Source organism: Oryctolagus cuniculus, chromosome 7, assembly GCF_051225735.1.
Source record: "Oryctolagus cuniculus isolate XC-2025 breed Fujian yellow rabbit chromosome 7, ASM5122573v1, whole genome shotgun sequence".
In the NCBI taxonomy this organism is placed as follows: domain Eukaryota; kingdom Metazoa; phylum Chordata; class Mammalia; order Lagomorpha; family Leporidae; genus Oryctolagus; species Oryctolagus cuniculus.
Genome location: NC_142873.1, coordinates 149,667,187 through 149,687,790, shown reverse-complemented (window position 1 = coordinate 149,687,790; position 20,604 = coordinate 149,667,187). Strand labels below are relative to the sequence as shown.

General features: G+C 57.2%; 1 protein-coding gene across 5 annotated transcripts; it reads left to right on the top strand.

The window, feature by feature from the left end:
• The first annotated feature begins 8,578 nt into the window (after positions 1-8,578).
• On the top strand, positions 8,579-14,250 carry LOC108177618 (chymotrypsin-like elastase family member 3B). 5 transcript variants are annotated; one of them, XM_089299198.1, is made up of 8 exons: positions 8,579-8,634; positions 9,876-9,961; positions 10,544-10,641; positions 10,769-10,897; positions 12,257-12,393; positions 12,600-12,739; positions 13,337-13,455; positions 14,103-14,250. In XM_089299198.1, exons 1-8 carry the CDS (start codon positions 8,595-8,597, stop codon positions 14,233-14,235), a joined length of 882 nt encoding a protein of 293 aa, XP_089155324.1. In that variant the 5' UTR covers positions 8,579-8,594; the 3' UTR covers positions 14,236-14,250. The 5 variants fall into 5 exon arrangements, with proteins under 5 accessions (XP_089155324.1, XP_089155323.1, XP_089155326.1 ...); XM_089299197.1 differs by having other exon boundaries at positions 12,597-12,739; XM_089299200.1 differs by having other exon boundaries at positions 13,303-13,455; positions 14,103-14,174.
• Positions 14,251-20,604: the final 6,354 nt, after the last annotated feature.

Below are 20,604 nucleotides of genomic sequence, written 5' to 3'. Positions count from 1 at the left end.
GCTGAGTGATTGATGACGAATGTTAACATGTTTAACCTGGATCCTCTCCTAGAAGGCGTCATAACAGCTGGGTGCCGAGGACGGTCTCATGTACTCCTAAGTACTACCACAGGAGATGGTAACAGCATCCCCGTTTATCCAACGAGAACCTGAATGGTGGGAGGAAGCAAGCTGCCTAACATGTAGGGCTCAAATATAATCTTTAGCAACTTGACACACGACTTCCAGCTGCACTCTACAGCCTCAGTAGCGATCAACACAAGTGACAACTGTTTAGCATTTACTGAGTGGTGACACTGTCTTAAAGATTTCACCACCTAACAGGTGCACCCCAAACCCTCCAGCCCCCTGGGGCCATTTCTCCTTGAAAGGCTCCATCCTGATACCATGGGAAGTTCCAAGTGTCACCTGCTAGCTCCAGGGAATCCCAGGGGACTGCTGCTGCCTCTTGTCACCCCTCAGTGTGAGTCCCAGCTCTGTCCAGCACAGTGTGTCTTGCTGGCTGACCTCTAGCAGGTGTCACAGTAAGATCAGCATAATCCACCACCTGGAACAGGTGTAACTTCTTTGTGTTGGGAACATACAAAGTCCTTTCTCTTAGCGCTTTTGAACTATTGAGTGCATAACTGCCAACCATCATCCTACAGGGACCTATAAAACATTGGTAGTGACTCCTCCCATCCAGCTGCACCCTGCACTCACCAAGTGACCAACCCCCCCGCCTCAATCCTTCCCAGCCGCTACTCTCCCTTTATAGAATAAGCGATTTTAACTTCGTATAGCAGGGAGAGGGAGCAATGCTGGTCTGTGTGTGTCTGGCTTATTTCACTTCACAAAGGGACCTCCGGGTGGACGTGTGTCAGGGCAGTGACAGGACCTCATTCTTGGGAGAGGCTCCTGAAAGCTCGGAGCAACCACGTGGGCCCAGCACTGCGGAGTCACAGCGGTGCCAACTCACTTCCCAGTGTCTCTTGGTCTCCTCCCCTCAGCCCCAGGCCTCCCACCATGTAGGGCATGGGAGACCCTTCTCTGTCATACCTGCCTCCCTGGGACCCCCACACCCACAGCCCCCACAGACTGCTGACCCTGACAAATTGAGCAGCTTCAGGTTGTGGACCAGAGAGGCCAACATTGCTGGTTCTCTCTTGTACTCAGCTAAGCAGCTCCTAATTGCCCAGAGTGGGGGTGAGCTCGTTCTCACTCGTTACCTCTCTCTCTGTCACCCTAACTTTCAAATAAATAAATAAGTTAATCTTTTACAAATAAAGAAAGGCAGGAGTGGGATGCAGCAGGAAGGGCCCTGGGCTGAATCTGGGGTGCCGTGTCCTGAACAGCTCTGGGCCCTTGAGCGAGCACTAGCCCTTCTCCCGGCCACACGAGCAGGTCTCTAGCAGGCTTCCTCTGATAGAATTCTATGGAATTCTATCACTTTAACCCACACGTGCACTTAGCATCTGTTTGGTACCTGCTTATGTTTGTGTCTAATCTTCCCCGGCAGGAGCCCCAGAAGCCCTGGCTTGGAGGAGCCGCCTCCTCACCCCTGCCTTCCAGGATCCAGCCCAGCCCTGGCACTTAGCAGGCTCACTGCATGAGTCTGTGCTTGAGGTTCAAGGTCAGGACGTCTGGCATCTGCCTGGGGCTGGAGGCTCGGCAGCCTCCCCTTCCTGTAACAGAGGCCCTGTCCAAGACTGCCATCGCCCTGACCACTGACTCCACGAGGAGAACGCCAGGGAACAGAACCAAAGGCAGAGGCCTCCCTCACCCTGGCCTGGACCCGGGCTTCTCCCACGCAGAGGCTGAGCCTTGGGCCCAGTGGGGAAAGCCCTCTCTTGCTGAGTGTGGCAGAGCTTAGCTGCTCTAAGCCAGCAATTCGGGCACCTGTTTGCTTCTGAAAGCACCAGCCACAGCCCAGAGACGCATGGGCAGGGAGGGCAGCTGGGGTGGGGAGCCCTGGCCATTCCCACCTCTTCTTCTCAAGGTCTGGATGATGGTAGCTCCTTCCTCCCCACCCCAGGCCTCTGCATTTTCAGCCTAGGTCATTGCTAGTTTGCTCTGGGGATTAACGAGAAGATCTCCTGTTCCGTGCCCACACGGTATTCAGGGAACTCAAAGACAGGCTCAGCTGCAGGACACAGTTGGAGCTGCCTGAAGCCGTGGTCAGCTTGACCCCTACCTTCATCAAGGGTGGCACCTGCATCTCTGACCACTTTGCCGTGCAGGTTGGTCTGAACCCTCCCCATGACCACACCTGGCACAGCATCCACAGGCATTCGTTCAAATGTCACCCCTATTATGGCTGCACACTGAAATAATCTTTCGTCTTGCTTTTCGACTCCGTGCTGATCCATGTACCTCAGGCTCCATCGTGTCGCTGGTGTTTCATTCTACAGGCGCACCACGATCCACTCACTCTCCTGTGATACACGTGTTAACTTAGGGCTTCTGCGTCGTTATTTCGAGCAGTGTTGATGTTGCGTCCACGTCAGGGCATGAGTGAAACATTGAGGAGCATTCCAGGGAGAGGCCGTGCAGAGCAGTGGCGCTCACTGTTCCCTGTGATCCACAAGTTCTGATTCCTATTTGGGGTGAGCAACTTGACCATGGGCTAGACCAGGTGAGCGTGGGAGTTTCTGGATCCCATTGTCCCCCTGGGCTCTGTGCTCCCCGTGGCCAAGTCCTGTGCTGACTGCTTACTCTGCTTGAATTCTCACACAACCTGTGCAAGGGAGGGCCTGGTGCTGTCCCCCTTGTGTTAACTGAGGCAGAGAGAGGTTAGGTCACCTGCCAGGGCCTCAAATGTTCTGTGGAGCCAGAATTCAAACAAACCCGGCTCTGATCCCATCACCCGCATTGAACTCAGAGCAGAGGGGCCCCGGTACCCTCTACTGAGATGTGGGAGCAAGAAGGCAAGAAGGACTGGTCCCAGCGAGGACTCCTGATGGAGGTGCCGGGCCCAGGGGCCCAGGAATGTTGGGAGCCGTCATCAGGCAGCAGGGAGGCCTGGCAGGAGGAGGCCTGTGGAGTTGGGCAACGAGGCTGGCGGACGCGGCTCTGTCCCTGCTTCACCTGCCCACCGCTTCCCTGCCCCACCCCGGGGCTGCCTGGCCTCCTCTTCTTACTCCCTTCCCCCCCATCAGTCTGCTGCCCACCTTTCTCCCTACCTCCCCTCTTTTTTCCTTCATCTTTTTTTTTCTTTTTTTGACCGGCAGAGTGGACAGTGAGAGAGAGAGACAGAAAGAAAGGTCTTCCTTTGCCTTTGGTTCACCCTCCAATGGCCACCGTGGCCGGCGCGCTGCGGCCAGTGCACCACACTGATCCAAAGCCAGATGCCAGGTGTTTCTCCTGGTCTCCCATGAAGGTGCAGGGCACAAGCACTTGGGCCATCCTCCACTGCACTCCCTGGTCACAGCAGAGAGCTGGCCTGGAAGAAAGGCAAGCGGGACAGAATCCGGCGCCCTGACCAGGACTAGAACAAGGTGTGCCGGCGCCGCAAGGCGGAGGATTAGCCTAGTGAGCAACGGCACTGGCTCCTTCATCTTTCAAAAGATGTAAAATTTATTTTCATTTACCTGAAGGCAGAGAGAGCTTCACTCTGCTGGCTCACTCACCAAATACCCACGACAGCCAGGGCAGGGCCAGGCTGCAGCCAGGAGCCCAGAATTTCATCCCATGTGGTGACAGGGACCCAAAGACGGGGCCGTCTGCATCTCCCAGACGCATGGCCACAGGAAGGGGGTCTGGAGCAGAGGAGGCAGGACGTGAACTAGGAACTCCGCTACTAAGCTGGTGTCCTGGGTGGCATCGTAACTGATGTCCCAATGCCTGCCCTACTGTCTTTATATCAGGGTCTCCACTCTTTGTGTTCCCCCAGTTCCTCATCCATGCATGCATGCATCCATCCATTCACTTACTGATCAACTCATCAGTCCATCATCCATTCATATATCATTCATTCATCTAACAAGAACCAAGATCCACCTCCCTGCCAGGACACTGGAGTCTCAGAGATGCATTGCCTGCAATTGGCGGTGAGTGCATCCGCCCCACTGAGCTCCCCCCCTATGGAGGGGGTAGAGCCTCTGACACTTGTCCTCCCACCCAGAGAGAGCCTGGAGTGACCACCGTGGAGACCACATCAGGGCTGAGAGTCCCGGGACTGTGGGAGGGGCCGCGGGGACTGCCCTCACCTCCTGCCTGCAAATTAGGTTGTCAATTCCATTTAGGATCTTCCAGTTTGGGGTTCTCGTCAGACACGTTTAACGTCCTGGCCTCTTCCAGGCCCCAGTCACAAGGCTGCGGTAGGCAGCAGGGAGAGAGAAATTTGCTTTATGGTGGGAGGGGGGAGGATGGACAGTGGGGTAATGTGGATGTGGCTCATGTGGGGGAGGGATGTGTGGAGTGTGTACAGGCAGGTGCCAGGGTGTGAGTTCTGGGTGTGAGCTCATGCCCTGTGTTCTGGGCGTGGGGAGAGGAGCAAGGCACGAGCCTCATCTGGACACAGCAGGTGCTCGGGGGAAAGTGTGGGAAGGTGAGCAGCAGCCTCTCACACTGGGACGGGGCATCTCTGAGACGGGTGGGTGGGGCCCTCTGTCCGTGACCCACCCTGCCTTGCTGCCTTTCCCTCCTGGTCTAACTCCCTGCTGTCCTTCTTCCTGGTCACCAAGCAGTTAAACACAGTCCAGTCCCAGGTCAGTGAAGGCAACCGCCCGGGAGCAGAGGCCAGCACACCAAGGCCAACAGAACCCAGGGGTGGCAAGAGGCCGGGTTGGTGGCAAAAGCTCTGAGCAGCTGAACTAACCAACCAGTGGCTGCTCCTCCTTCCAGCTCGCAAAGAAAAGCTTTGGCGCATGTGGCTGTGTGAACGTGGTCATCTGTTTGTGGCCAAAGCTCTACCCATACAGCCCTCTCCAAGGACAGGTTCCTTGGGAAGGACAGATGGAGAGCCAGATGTGGCCAAGCCATGTAGTGCACAGTGCTGGTGTGTGAGAGTGTGTGTGTGTGTGACAGAGAGACAGTGAGAGAGAGAGAGAGAGAGAGAGAGAGAGAGAGAGAGAGAGGCGGTGTGCATTGAGCCCACCAGGTGCCAGCCACAGGTGCCAGCCATGCAGAGCTGCCTTGTGTCAGGTTTGTGAGCTTGCACGTTTCTCACGTCCCACTCGGTCCCTCCATCAGGTCCTGCATTGACAGAACCAAACCAGTGAGCAGGGAGAGCACCAGGCAGAGGGGTCAGGCAGGTGGAGGATGCCCTGTGCCACTGCTGCTGCGCCCGCGGGCTGTGAGCTCCCAGGGGAGAGGGCCTCGCCTGTCTTCTCCGTGGAATCTCGCAGGGACCAGGAGTGTGCCCGGGATCTCGGAGGTGTTCAGTAACTCTTGGCTGAGTGTGTGTGTGTTGGCAGGGCCACAGAATATGAGCAGGGAAGAGGGGGCTTCCACCTGCAGCGCCCCCATAGGGTTGGACAGTGGCACAGCTGAGTGTCTACCCACAAGGCCTTGAAGAGGAGGCCAACGAGAGGGACTGAGATGGCACGGTGGCTTCCGAAGGTCCTTCTGCCTCAGCCCAAGCAGAGGGCCAGGACCCACTGGGACTACACAAGGGTAAGGGTGGGAGACATCTTATTCAGTTTTGTCTGGAGTTGGGGGGTTGAGCTCCCCTGTGATCATGGGTGACCCCCGTCAGCCCTGGGTTTTCTGGGCAGGAGCTCCCCTCGGGTCCCCTTGATCACATGGTGTTTGGGACCCTGTCTGACCCAGATGCGCCACAGTGGGCTCAGCCGTTGTCTGACCCGCCCCTCTCCTCGGGAGCCCCATCCTGGGCCCCGCCCCCTTCTTGCTCAGTGCAGGGCCTGGGGAAGGTCTCTGGGTGCAAAGCTGAGCAAATAAACCCGCCCAGGCCCAGAGGGAGTGAGGCCAGGGAGGGCAGGGCTGTGCTATCACCGTGTGGAGGTTTCCCCACACTGTGCCTGTGAGCACACGCTGTCCTCAGCCCGCGTAGATTGTGTCTTGAGGGGTAGACATAGCTGTCCACCCCATGCATGATCTAAAACAGCAAAAGCACCTGCTACATTACCCTTCTTTGCAAGAATCTCCCCCAGGGCTTGATTTCATTGGCAACTGGTGCTGAGGACTCTGCCGTGGCCCTGCGGGTGAAAACACAGCTCCTGCCCTCACTCCCCAGCCACACTGCCGTCTCCCACCTTCGTGGGGTTTGCAGAACCCGGAGCAAGGAGGCCTCGGAGTTTCCCTGCAGGCGGCCGCAGCTGTCTGCGCTCCATCAGGACGGTGTGTGCGGGCCAGGGGGAGAGTTCCCGGGGGCTGTACCGGCCATGCTGATGGCGACCGCTGGGCGATCTTAGCCCAGCAGCCCCAGGGCTGGGCGCCGCAGGGCCTCCCTCCCTGTCTCCCTTCACACTGCGCTGCCCACCAGTCAGTGGTCCAGAAAATACATCTCCACGTTGTATTGTTTGAACACACTGGAGTGTGCTTCATTTGGGGCTTCCTTTGGCTGGCATAATTTTTTTTTTTTGACAGGCAGAGTGGACAGTGAGAGAGAGAGACAGAGAGAAAGGTCTTCCTTTTGCCGTTGGTTCACCCTCCAATGGCCGCCGCGGCCGGCGTGCTGCGGCCGGCGCACCGCGCTGATCCGATGGCAGGAGCCAGGAGCCAGGTGCTTTTCCTGGTCTCCCATGGGGTGCAGGGCCCAAGAACCTGGGCCATCCTCCACTGCACTCCCTGGCCACAGCATAGAGCTGGCCTGGAAGAGGGGCAACCGGGACAGAATCCGGCGCCCCGACCGGGACTAGAACCCGGTGTGCCGGCGCCGCAAGGCGGAGGATTGGCCTAGTGAGCCGCGGCACCGGCCCTGGCATAATTTTTTAAAGATTTTATTTATTTATTTGACAGAGTTACATACAGTGAGAGAGAGACAGAGAGAAAGGTCTTCTTCCTTCCACTGGTTCACTCCCCAAATGGCCGCAACGGTTGGCGCTGTGCTGATCTGAAGCCAGGAGCCAGGTGCTTATTCCTGGTCTTCCATGTGGTTACAGGGGCCCAAAGCCTTGGGCCATCCTCTACTTCCCTCCCAGGCCACAGCTGAGAGCTGAACTGGAAGAGGAGCAGCCGGGATTAGAACCCAGTGCCCATATGGGATGCCGGCGCCACAGCAGAGGATTAACCAAGTGAGACACAGAGTCGGCCCTGCTGACATTTTTTAAACATTTATTTTCAGGCCAGGTTTGTGGCAAGGCAAATTAAGCCACCGACTGAAATCCCAGCATCCAATATTTGAGTGCCAGTACCAGACTGACTGATCAGTTTCCAATCCAGCCGCCTACTAATGTGCTTGGGAATGCAGTAGAAGATGTCCCAAGTGCTTGGGTCCCTGGCCAGGAGACCTGGATGGAATTCTTGGTTCCAGCCATTGTAATGGACCAGCCCTGGCCATGAAGCCATTTTTGGAATGAGCCATCATGGAAGCAGAGAGCTGGGCCTGAAACCAGTACCCATATGCGATGCCGCATTGCTGGCTGCAACTTAAACCACTGCATCACAACAAATAAATCTTTTGAACACTTTTAATTTCAATTTATTGGAAAATCAGAGAGAGAAGGCACTCTTTGATTGACTGGTTCATTCCCCAAATGGCAGCTACAGCTGGGACTCAGCCAGACCAAAAGCCCAAGCCAGGAACTCAGTAGCAGTCTGTGGGTAGCAGGGACCCAAGTCCTCCAGCCGTCCTCTGCTGGCTGCTAAGGTGTGCGTTAGCAGGAAGCTGGATCAGCAGCAGAGTTGGGGCCCACACCCAGGCACTCACGTTTGGAGCAGGGTTGTTGCAAGTGGCACCTTTACTTTGCCAAATACCTGCCTCTCCCACAGCTGGCTTTGCCTTTCCTTTAGGACTCAACCAAATCCTGAACCCCCAGCCCCAAGGGCACTTTCCCTCCCCTCCCCTCTGAATGACCACCCACTCCCACCTGGGCTCCCACACTTCCTCTGCTCCACGGCCCCACCCTCGGGGTGCCCACAGCCTTTGCTGATCTCGGTTGATCTGAGGTTGTCTCCCCCGTGGCACTCGGCCAGCAGAAGGAGGAGGACGGCGCTGTGTCAGCCGAAACCCTGGAGCAGGGCCTGCTCTGCGTACAGCAGGTGCTCAACCAGATCTCGTCCTTGAGGTGGACACGAATACCGACCCTGGGTTAGAGTGGGAAAACTGAGCTGCAGAAAAGAGAAGCCAGGTGCCAAGGTCTCGGAGCTGGGAGGTGGCACGGGCAGGGTGGGAATCCAGGAAGAGGGGTTCCAATGGCCGTGTTCCTTCCGGAAAGAGGTGGCTTGTCTGACGCCAACTTTCCATCCTGGTCCTGTTATCAATCAGCTACCTGGTGTCACCTGTGGAGCCACCTGGTTCAGGAAACCCTGGGTCTATCTGTTGACTCTCAACTCCTCCATCTGCGGGGGGTGGGGGGCTGTGACCTTGGACATGGGAGAGACCTGGTGTTCCACCACCTGTGCTGGGAATGGGCCCAGTCCAGCCCCGCTGCCCACCTCTGCCCTATATTAGAGCCCAGGCTCTGTGTCCGCTCCTGTCAAGACGAGACGAAATGCTCCGGCTGCTGAGCGCCCTCCTGCTGGTGGCCCTTGGTAAGAACCCAGCCCGCGTCTGTGCCCTGCGCTGCCTGGGCCAGGAGCCCTGAGATCTGCTCCCACCCTGGTCCCGGGGTCCCAGGCCCTGCTCCACAGGAGGGGTCTCAGCTCACACCTGGGGCACAGCAGTGGGGGCTTCAGCTTGGTGCTGGGGAGGAGGGGGAGAGGGAGCAGGGGATGGAGCAGCTCAGGAGGACTGGGAGCAGCACCCAGGGCTGGGCGGGCGTCCCTGGTGGGGGCAGTGAACGCAGCCGGGTGGTGAAGAGTCGGGCTCTGTGCTCAGAGTGCGTGGGATAGGATTCCCACTCCTCTGATGAACGGTCCAATTCTCCATCCATCACTCTCCCCCACCCAGCTCCATGGCCTGTGCCCAGCCTTGTCCTGTTCTCTCTGCCTTGTTACACTGCAGCTCAGGGCTACTGTTTCCGAGCCTCCTCCCCTAACTGACAGGCATGCAAACAGATCACATTTATGGAGCACTTTCTAAATGCCAGGCAGAATTCTTAGACATTTGCCTTATATGATATCATGTAATGTTCATCCCAGCTCTGTGAGGTCAGTACTGTTATTGGCCCCATTTTACTGACCAGCAAAATGACTCAAAAAAATTGAAGCAGCTCATCCCAGAACAAGGGACCATGCTGTGTTCTGAACCCAGGAAGTTCTATTTCAAAGCCTCCACTCTGTTAAAAAAAAAAAAGTTATTACTCATGTGTTTTATTGCAGGTAGAGACAGACCAACAATGATCCCCCTTCCTCTGGTTCACTCTCAAATTCCTAAGTGAAACCAGTAGGCAGTAGCCAGTGGGTGGCAGGGACCCGAATCCTTGGGCTCTCACCTCTGCCTGCTGGGTGCCCATGAGCAGGGAGTTGGAACTGGCAACGGAGCCAAAACACAAACCCAGGCCATGGGTGTTCCATGGAGTTCATTACACAGCACGAGACCAGCCTCCACTCTCACAGCAGCCATCACCTTGGTGAGGCTCGTGGTCACCAGGCTCTGTTAGAGTCACACCCCGTCCTCCCGTCGACGGAGGTGCGTTTTCATCTCCATCCTGGGGCTCCTGGGACTCTGGAAGCCCCTGCTCTAGTCCCCGTGCTCGCTGTTCCCAGTGGCTGCTGAGTTCAGAGAGGCACAGTGACTCGCATGGGTCACACAGCCTGTCAGTGGCACAGCCTATTCCCTTGGGGTCCATCTGGCTCAGTGATTGATGCCTGTCCTCTCCTCTCCTCTCCAGCCTCAGCCTCTGGCCAACCTTCCTTCCGCCTGTCCATCCAGGTTGTCAATTGCTCTGAGGCAGACCCCCACAGCTGGCCCTGGCAGGTGAGAGCAACACGCACTGCACAGACCCCCGCCCTGGGCTCTGGACGCCGAGTCTGACTGCAAGGCCTCCAGTCCTGACCCCAGGGCTCCCTCTCCAGCCCCCACTTCAGCGTCCCAAGGCCGGGAACCCTGGAACAGTCTGCGTCATGTATAGGTCTTCAGGTCCTACCTACAGCCCTCACTGGGCTAAGAATGAAACTCAATCTGGGGCCAGGGGAGGGCTTCACTTGGGGGGTGGTGCAGCCTGCAGGGCTGAGGTGCAGAACAGGGGGGGGGTCTGAGAGGCCAGAGGGTCTTGGGGGCTCTCGGGGGACAGAGGTTCAGGGAGGCCCTAGAGAGAAGAGAACTTTGGAGTCTCCAGGAGTTCACAGGGCCTGAGGTGGGGGACTGCGCAGCCACAGTGACCCCAGTGGAGAAGTGACAGGGCCACCAGGAGCAGTGGTGCAGGTCGCACACTGCACATTGCAGAGCCAGCTCCTGTTTCCTGTGTGAATGGCGCCCTCTTGATTGTGCAGGGCACAACATACACAGCTCACTCGCTGTGGCCTGGCCCTCTCAGCGTGTTTCTTTCTGGGTCTGCAGGCCATGGTGCTGTATGAGGAGGACGGGAACCTGTACTTCATTTGTGGCGGGACCCTCATCGACCCTGACTGGGTTATGACTGCCGGCCACTGCTTCCCGTGAGTTCCCCTGCTGCCCCCGCCCTGCCCTGGTCCTCGTCCCTGTGGGAGACCCAGGCACCCTGCACCACCTTCTGGCTATGGGAAGTGGGCGTCAGGCCCAGACTGACCTCCCCTCCTCTGACAGCTACACCAGGACCTACTGGGTGCTGCTGGGCGCGCACGACATAACTAACCTAGGGGACAAGGAGCAGATCATCCCCGGGGAGAAGATCATTGTGCACCCAGACTATGATGACAACGATGTATCCAAGGGGTGAGTGAGCTCCCAGCAGTGGCCTGGGCTCCTGTGCTCGTCCCTCCGTGACCCCCAACTGCATCTAGGTGACTCCAGGTACAGCGGGGAGGGTGGGCAGCCCAGGCACAGACACCATACACTGAGCAGAGCCTCAGAGATCTCAGTACCACCTCCCTCCCTGCAGAGGGGACAGCAGGCCCAGGGAGAGGCAGGAAGCCCCCCACGGCTGCTGGGTTCTGCGGCTCTGCAGCCCAGGACCCCTCGGGCACCACCCCAAGTCCAAGGTTTCCTGTGGTCAGCAGAGGTCCATCCGGCACAGCTGGATTCCTGGCCCTGGGGACGAAGGAGGAGCACTGGGCAGAGAGTCAGGCCCCGGCAGTCACTCCCTGCATGGCCTGGGCCTCAGTTTCCCCTTGGTCAGAGGGTGACCTGCAGCAGGGCTTCCTGGTGGTGGTGACGGGCGGGGAGGCCCCGCTCAGCCTCACCTGTGTGCTCACCTGTGTGTCCGGGTGGCTCCGCCTTTTCTGTGAGAGGAGCACAGGAGGGGGCGGAACCCTGGGAACCACAGTGCAGGAGGGAGGGGCCACCATGATGGAAACCCAGGCCGTTCTGGGGGGCACCTGAGGCCTAGGGACACCAGTGAGATCCAGGCAAAATGTCCCGAGTGACAGCAAGAGAGCCGTGGTGCCCAAGGTGTGGTCTGAGGGGCAGCGGCACCAGCATCCCCTGGGACCCTGATAGAATGTCAGACCTCGGGCCTCAGAGAGAGCACGGCCTTAGAAAGCCTCAGGTGGGCCCTGAAATATGTGTGGTTTTAAATTTTTTTACTAATTTATTTACTGAAAATCGGGAGTGGGAGGCGAGAGGGGAAGAGGGTGAAAGAGAAAGATCTTCCATCTATCTACTGGTTCCCTTCCCAAATGCCTGCTACAGCCGTGGCTGGGTTAAGCAAACACAGGAGGCGGGAACTCTATTCGTCTCTCCCACGTGGTCGCTGAAATCCAAGCTCCTGACCACCACCTGCTAACCCAGGGTGCACGTGGGCAGGAGGTTGGAATGGAGCCGAGCCTGGATGGGAACCCAGGCACTGTGTGTGGGTGCAGCCGCTTAAGCCCTGTGCCGAGTGCCCGCCCCCCACTGTGCTCATGGCCCCCCAGGGCGTCCTGATGCACCTGCAGTGTGAGGGGCACAGGTGGACACAGGACAACTATGAAGGCCAAGGGCTGGCGGGGGCCAGGAGGCCTGGGCTGGGAAGTCTACTCTGCCTTGAGTAGACAAAGGGGGGGACAAAGGAGCCTCGAACCCCTGGAGCAAATGCCAAGGAGGGACCTGGTCCAATTGGAGCGCCAGGCTCTGCGTGACTCTTCCCTCCCACAGCAATGACATTGCCCTCATCAAGCTGTCACACAGCGCCGAGGTGACAGAGGAAGTCCAGCCCGCCTGCCTTGCCCCCCGTGACTACATCCTGCCCAACGGGACGCAATGCTACATCACTGGCTGGGGCACCACCTCCAGTACGTGCTGACCGGGACAGGGGCAGAAAGACAGGGTCTGGGTCAAGGCCAGGGCAGGGCTGTAGAGGTTCCCAAATAATGCAGGGCCCTGGAATTGGTGGGAGGACAGTGCCCTTCTGGTCAGGAGAGCAGTGTGCCTCATATGTCCCACCTCTGGGAAAGTAACACTGCCCCCAGCCCCCACTCATTGCTCTCTGTCCCAGCAGCTAGAGGGTCAGTCTCAAACGTTCTACACCAGTGTCTTATGAAGGTGGTGGACTACGCACACTGCTCCCAGCCGGACTGGTGGGGCTCCACTGTGAAGGAGACCATGATGTGCTCCTGCTGTGACATCGCTGGTTGCATCGTGAGTCAGCCCACACCTGTCCCAGCCCTGGGCCCCTCTACCATCTCTGTGGAGGTGGGGGAGTCGTCTTTCCCGCTGCCTCCTGGGAGGGTCCAGGCCAGGCAGGATGCAGAGGAAGTCAGCCCCGAGCAGACAGCCCTGACCATGTGCCCGGCTCCAAGCGCACCTGACCTGGGGCGGCCTCCGTCCTTCCTGGTGCTCAGGCGGCCCCACAGCAAAGCAGGGGGCGCTGGCACCAGGACCTCCCAAGTCACCCACGCTGTGTTCTGAAGGGACCCTGAGCCCCTGTGTCAGAGGTGCCCGTGAGCATCACGTCCATGAGTGACTGCGCCACGGGCAGTGGGAGCCGGCGTCTCCCGGGGCTTCCTCTCTGCAGGTGTGGGGCTGAGGTCAGCTCTGTCCCAGCTCATCCCAGCAGCTCCTGTGGGACAGACCCTGCTCCCGGCTCAGAGGAGCCCCTGAGGCTCAGAGGTCAACACTGAGGGTGTGATTGCAGTCCCCAAGTTCAGAATCCATTCCTGACCTCGGACGTGGCTCAGCCCTGTCCCCTCTGACTGCTGCAGTGTGACTCTGGGGCACCCCTCATCTGCCGCATAGGAAAAGGCGTTTGGAAAGTCTATGGTGTGGCCAGCTTTGTCTCCGCCAATGGCTGTGTCACCCCCCAGAAACCCACGGTGTTCACCCGAGTGTCGGCCTTCATTCCCTGGATTATTGGGGTGAGGATGGGGCAGCAGGGAGGGCTGCAGGGTGGGGGCTATCCTGAGAGGGGCTGGGGCACAGGAAAGAGGGGCAGATCCTGGGAGGGGCTGCAGGGGTCCCAGGAGGGCAGGGGTGGAGGGGCCTTGGGGACATGGCAGAGGGCAGGGGGATGAGCTCTGCCCTGCATGGCCCCAGGAATTCGCAGGCTCTGGGTGGAGTTTGCACCTCCTGACTCAGGAGGGATTCTCAGGGGTGTGCTCTGGTCAGGTCCTTACTTGTCACAGAGCACAGAGGGCCACGGCGCCCCCTGCTGGGGGAGACTGAAGTGAGCCATAATGGTGAAGGCTGTGAGAGCCAGGGGAAGCTGAGCCCCTTAGTGTCATCTGGGGACAGCTGGTCAGAGGGGGTCATTTTGTCCATGGTGACCGCAGTGAGCACCGTATAGACTGGGTAGATGAGCACCAGGACTGGGATGGGGCCTTGTTGATGGTTTAATCAGGACCCCAAGGGTGAGTGCTGGGATCACCACTCCCATTAGAGAGGGCAAGTCACTCCCCAGGGCCACACGGAGAGTGAGTGGGGGCTGGGAGCTGCTCCAGTTCCACGGACTCCAGAACCTGTGACCCTCACTCCACTGTTCTGTCCCCTCCCTGTCTTTTTTCAGACCATTTGTAGCAGCCTCAAGTGCCCATGCTGACCCCACGTCCTGTGTAAAGAATAAAGAGCTCTCTCAAGTCCCGAGTGGATCTGTGTCCATCAGTGACTTCCCCCTTCCAGGTCCTAAACCTGAGAGCTGATTTGCAGACGAGGCCAGAGCCCCCTCTCCTGGGAGGACCAGGACCCCAGGAGAGAATTTGGAATCCCGGTAGGAGAACAACCCTCTTGTTTGTCCTCGGCTGGGGGTTCTCAGTGTGGAAACTGAGGCAGTTCCAGGAAATTGGGACAAGTAGGTCACCCCAGAACAGAGCCCCCAGAGAGAATGGCTTCTCCATGCAGACCTAACACAGTGACCCCTGCGGGAGACTGAGCGTGCACCCTCTGCCTTGTGGTAGACTGGAAGGACCGGGGGTTTTCTGCTTTCATTGACTGGGAGGAGAATGAGGCTGTGGTCATTCACTCATTCAGTATCATTCATTCCTTACTTCAGAGGCGGGTTCTGAGAGGGAGGGGCATGTGGATGTTTCTCTAAAGTTGTTGATTATTAATCAGAAGCGAGTGGTCAGGGGCATTCAGTGAACACTGACTGGCTGCCTGGCAATGACAGGCTCAGGGCTGGGTGCCCACGGGGGAGGGGGACTATCCTAGTGAGAGCCCTGGCTGCAGGGCGAGGAGGCACCCACACAGGCACGGGGATGCAGGCGCAGCAAGCAGTCCTGGAGGTCAGAGCGCCCTCTGCTGTGCAGGCGGAAGAAACACACACGGGCCGGCGCCGCGGCTCACTAGGCTAATCCTCCGCCTAGCGGCGCCGGCACACCGGGTTCTAGTCCCGGTCAGGGCGCCGGATTCTGTCCCAGTTGCCCCTCTTCCAGGCCAGCTCTCTGCTGTGGCCAGGGAGTGCAGTGGAGGATGGCCCAGGTGCTTGGGCCCTGCACCCCATGGGAGACCAGGAAAAGCACCTGGCTCCTGGCTCCTGCCATCGGATCAGCGCGGTGCGCCGGCCGCAGCGCAGCGGCCGCGGCGGCCATTGGAGTGTGAACCAACGGCAAAGGAAGACCTTCCTCTCTGTCTCTCTCTCTCACTGTCCACTCTGCCTGTCAAAAAAAAAAAAAAAAAAAAAGAAACACACACGGCCCAGTCCCTGCAGCTCCTGTTCCTCCTGTGCTCCCAGAATGAAGAATGAAGCTCCCCAGCAAGGACACGGTCAGTCCCTGTCAGTGTGAGCGTGTTCCCTTCCTCTAACGGGTACACTCTTGCATCCAGTGTTTGGTGAAGCAGGTTAAGCCACGGCTTGCAGCACTGAGCTCCCAAATAGGCACCAGTTTGAATCCTGGCTACTCCGCGTCAGATCCATTTCCCTTTTAAGGGGCCTGGGAAACAGGGGTAAATGGCACAGGTTCACGGCCCTGTCAGCCATGTGAGAGACCAGTGTGGAGTGCGAGTCTCCTGGCTTCTGCGCTGGACAGCCCTGGCTGTTGTGGTCTTATGGGGAGGCACTAATGGATGGAATATCCTCTCTCTCTCTCTCTCTCTCTCCCCCCCCTCCCCTCTTCTGTCATTGTTTTGCAAGTCAATAAATTAATCTTTAACAAGAACAACTGTCTATCACTCTGTAGCTGTATCTATATCTATCTATATGTGTTTATATACTATTTTCAGAGGAAATGGTGTTTGATCTGGTAATACACCCGTGTCCTACACTGTAGTTAGTGCCTGGGTTCCGCATCATGGGGAGAACGTGTGGGGCTTCTGGAACCACAAGACACTGGTCTCTCCGACCGAGGGAGACACACAGGACTGGTGACCAGTAACCGGCAAGCGTGGCCAACCAGAGCAGGGCTGTGAAGGCTCAGGGTCCCCTTCCTCCTGAGGGTCGGAGAAGGGCCCTTGGAGGATTTTCCAAAACAGCTTCAGGATGAAGGGCAGGGAGCTGTGGTGGGCAGGGGCGGGCCCTCCATGGGACCTGGGTGCAGACTCAGGGGAGGGCGGGGAACTGCTGTGACCCCTTCTCACCACACATGGGCAGCAGAGAGTCAGGAAACCTTGGCCAAAAACTGCCAAGGATTTGACACACATCACTTTTCCTTTTAAAAATTCTTCAAGGGGCCGGCATTGTGGCATAACGGGTAAAGCCACTGCCTGCGATGCCTGCATCCTGTATGGGCGCTGGTTCAACTCCTGGCTGCTCCACTTCCAATCCAGCTCCCTGGAAGCTGGATAGGAAGCAGCAGAGGGTGGCCCAGGTCCTTAGTACCTTGCACCCACATGGGAGAACTGGATGAAGCTCCTGGCCCCTAGCTTCCATGTGGCCTGTACCTAGCCATTGTGGCCATTTGGAAGTGAAGCAGCAGATAAAAGATTGCTCACTTTCTTTTTCCTCCCTCTTTCTGTAAATCTTTCAAATAAATCAAATGATTTCAATAAAAAATCTTCAAGTGTCATGAATTCAAATCTTTTAAATAACATCTAGTTAATAACTTAGTTTTCTGGGTACAGCATTTGGGCACAGTGAATTAAGCCACCTGCTGTGGATCAAGTATCCATTGTTCAAGGTCTCCACTCAGCAGCTGCAGACTCCCTAGGAAAACCAAGCCGGATCTTGTTCTCTGGTTGAAAACACTACCAGGGCTCCCTGTGGGCCTGGGCGCCTGCCCTGCAGGGGTCTCTGCCCCGTCTCTGCCCCACCTCCACAGAAGCCCCCAGCGCTAGGAGTGCCCCTCACTGTGTTGTGCTTGGGCTGGAGCAGGTTGGATTTCCAGGTGCCCAGATCAGCAGGTTTGCTGGGGGGGGGGGGGGTGAAAGAGGAAGAGGTGAGCCAGAGCGGAGCCGCAGGCCCAGCGTGGGGTTGGGATTGAAGGGGAACAAACTTCTCTCTACGGATGCACTGTGATTGGGTGTCTGCGACCTCAGCCACACCTGTGTCATCAGGACCGGAGGGAACAGATGTCAGCCTGGAGTGGGAACTGGGGAATATCTGATAAAATGGGGGCACAGCTGGAGAAACACACAGGGGTTGGGGACCTCTGGGTCCAGCAGCAGCAGAGCTGAGGCTGCCCTCGGCCTGGAGGGACCTCGGAGGAAGCAGTCACGGGAGCCCTGGGAAGGGCGCTGGGTAGCAATGAGGGCCTGTGGGGGAGGATGCACCTGCTGCACACCTAGGGCCTGCAGGGAGGCAGCCGGGGATCAGGGACCCCGTGAGTGATACCCACTGAACTCTGGTTTCTTAAAGGATCTGAGAAGTCCTGCGGGCAGGAACGATTTGACCTTTGTTGCCCTTGTGTTTCCCTCTCCCTTCTAACCATTGGTTGTATATTGGGTCTCCCTGGGTCTTCTTCTGAGTGCGAGGCCCCAGCACGAACAGAGCAGATAGAAACCTGCTCAGTGGGCTACCCCCAGGGGGGCATTCATCCCGGGACGCCCTCTCCTGGGGAACCCAGCTATCCTGGCCCCACCCCAGGCAGTGCCGCTTATCACCATGAAATAGTATCCACCCAGGCCAGCGCCATGGCTCAGTAGGTTAATCCTCCAGCTTGCGATGCCAGCACACGGGTTCTAGTCCTGGTCGGGGAGCTGGATTCTGTCCCGGTTGCCCCTCTTCCAGGCCAGCTCTCTGCTATGGCCTGGGAGTGCAGTGGAGGATGGCCCAGGGCCCTGCACCCCATGGGAGACCAGAGGAGGCACCTGGCTCCTGGCTTTGGATCAGCACAGTGCGCCGGCCGCGGTGGCCATTGGAGGGTGAACCAACGGCAAAGGAAGACCTTTCTCTCTATCTCTCTCTCACTGTCCACTCTGCCTGTCAAACATAAAAAAATAAAAAACAAAATAGTATCCACCCACGTAGTCAACCAGTTGTCGTCCAGATTCAATCATGACAACACAGTGAAACACAATCTCTCCTAAACAATCTGAATTTATTTAATTTTTTAATTCATTTTTTATTTAAGAGTTAGAGTTACAGACAGTGAGAGGGAGAGACAGAGAAAAAGGTCTTCCTTCCGTTGTTTCACTCCCCAAATGGCCGCCACAGCCAGTGCTGCACTAATCTGAAGCCAGGAGCCAGGGGCTTCTGAATCCCCATGCAGGTGCAGGGCCCAGACACTTGGGCCATCTCCACTGCCTTCCCAGGCCACCGCAGACAGCTAGATTGGAAGAGGTGCAGCCAGAACTAGAACCGGTGCCCATATGGGATGCTGGCGTCGCAGGCAGAGGATTAACCAAGTAGGCTACGACACTAGCCCGAGGGCCGGCCTTGAATTTAATTTATAGAGTCCAATCTAGACAGAAATCAGCCTGGAAGCACAATTTTAGAAGCGGGAGAGGTTTTAGATCTTTGTATAAACACAACAGGAACTCATCCCAAAGAGTTATTATTGTTCTCAATTGAGAATCTCATCTGTTGGGAGTTCCACGGATCCAACTGGAAGCCCCAAGGCCCAAGACTCAATTTAGAACTGTATCAGATGACCAACACAGAACATTAGCCTATTTAACCTATTCTTTTGATTTACTCAGAGTTAAAATAGTCATTTTGTAGGGCAACTCGCTGAAGGTTCCATTCTCTCTCTCTCTCTCTCTCTCTCTCTCTCTCTCTCTCTCTGCATTGAATCCTTTTATCTCAAGAAGGAGGAACTAGGGAAGAGGAAGGGGCTGTTCTGCCAGCCTGGCCTCAGCGCAGGTTAAGGCTGAGGTTTGTGTGACGAGGGAAGTGTTCTAATGGGTCCCAAATGACCTGAGAGCCTAACCCGCCTTATGAGTCCCACTGCTGCAGGAGGCACTTCCTGGCGCTTCCTGGCAGGCTGGGACTCCACAGTGGGTCACCTTGTGGAATGAAAGGATGCAGAGACCAGGGTGCACCCCACGAGTCTCCACCTCTGCTTGGCTTGGCACACTTCAAGCCCTCAGGCTGGGTCGTCACCTGCTCACAGTTTACCAAGTGTGTTCACAACACAAGACTTCTTTGTCTCTTCCCCAGCTCCTCACCTCTGCCTAGAATGAGAGATGCTGAGACAAGGGTGTGCGTGAACCCAGTGCACAGTGTGGGATGTACCCAAATGTCCCTGCTGCCACTCCAATCTAAGTCCCAGATGGCACCTCTGCTTGCACAAATCAGGTTAGTAAAATGAAGGCATCCATGGGGAGTGGTCTGAGATAGCAACATATCATGACGTTAAGTAGAGAAAGAGGCTGGGTCGATTACCCAGTTAAGGTTAGGCTTTCCTGAGAGAAGAGAGGAATTTCAGATTGGAGAAGAAGACAAAAAGCAAGCCATGGCGGTGCACAGGGGCAGGCACCTGAGGTCAGCAGCAGGGGACACCCGGTTGGGTGCCTGAGGGAGTGGGAGGGGCGGGAAGGGAGCAGAGACGTGGGCGGTCCAGGGCAGAGCCTGTACGCCTCCGGCCCTGCCCACGCCTTGCGCACGCGCAGTCCTGCGTGCCCCCCAGCTCAGGGCTGTGCTCTGCACGCGGCTTTCCCGTGGTTTCCCTGGCGGTGATGCCATGAGCAGCAGTGAGCAGAGTGCTTCCGCTAGGATTCCTTGGGTCTCCCTGTTTTCGCAGAGAACACAGAAGCTTTTTCACCAGGGGCCTGCGCGAGGGCACCCTGCCAGCCTGGGTCAAGGAGCTGCAGGCTGCTTTACTCTGTCTACACCGCGGTGTCCCTGCTGCAGCTTCTTGGGCCTCCCCGTGCCTCCGAGATTCCCTCCACACCACGGGCCTTGTGTCTCCTGCTTGCCCCTCTCGCCCAGACCTGTGGGTGGCTCGCAGCCCTCAGGTGTTGCCGCTGCCCTGGGCCATCCTGCTGTCACCGCACCTGCTCCTCTGCTCCCTTCTGGTGCGCGAGCCTCGGGAGAACAGGGCGCTCCTCGGTTATTCTCAGATGTCCCCCAGTGCTGGAGAAACATCGCTGATCTCAGGAAGGATTCCCTTACTGACCCACCAGGAAAACGCGTGATTTAGTAGCTCCATAGGCGTACTTTTTTTGCGTTTTTACGCATGAAGACGACACTTTGAGGGTCTGCTGTAGGCCTGGTGCCCAGACAGTGAGAGGAAGAGACAGAGAGAGAGGTCATCCATCCGCTGGTTCACTCCCCAAATGGCCACAACAGCTGGAGCTGCACCAATCTGAAGCCAGGAGCCAGGAGCTTCTTCCAGGTCTCCCATGTAGGTACAGGGACCCAAGGACTTGGGCAAATTCTGCTGCTTTCCCAGGCCACAGCAGAGAGCTGGGTCAGAAGAGGAGCAGCCGGGACTTGAACCCGTGCCCTATGGTACGCTGGCGCTTCAGGGCAGGACTTTAAACCGCTGCGCCACAGCACTGGCCCCAATAAGAGCATGTCTTACTATAGACTAGTGACTTCTAAAGGAGAATTAATAATTTAAGTGGCTGAGAGAAATACAAACAGTTTGTGTGGCCTGGTGGAAAGAACATAAAGTAGTTAGCAAAATCAGGGAGCGAGTCTTAGATGAGCTACTAGAGCTAATAGTAATAAAGGGTTATGGGAAGGACATGTG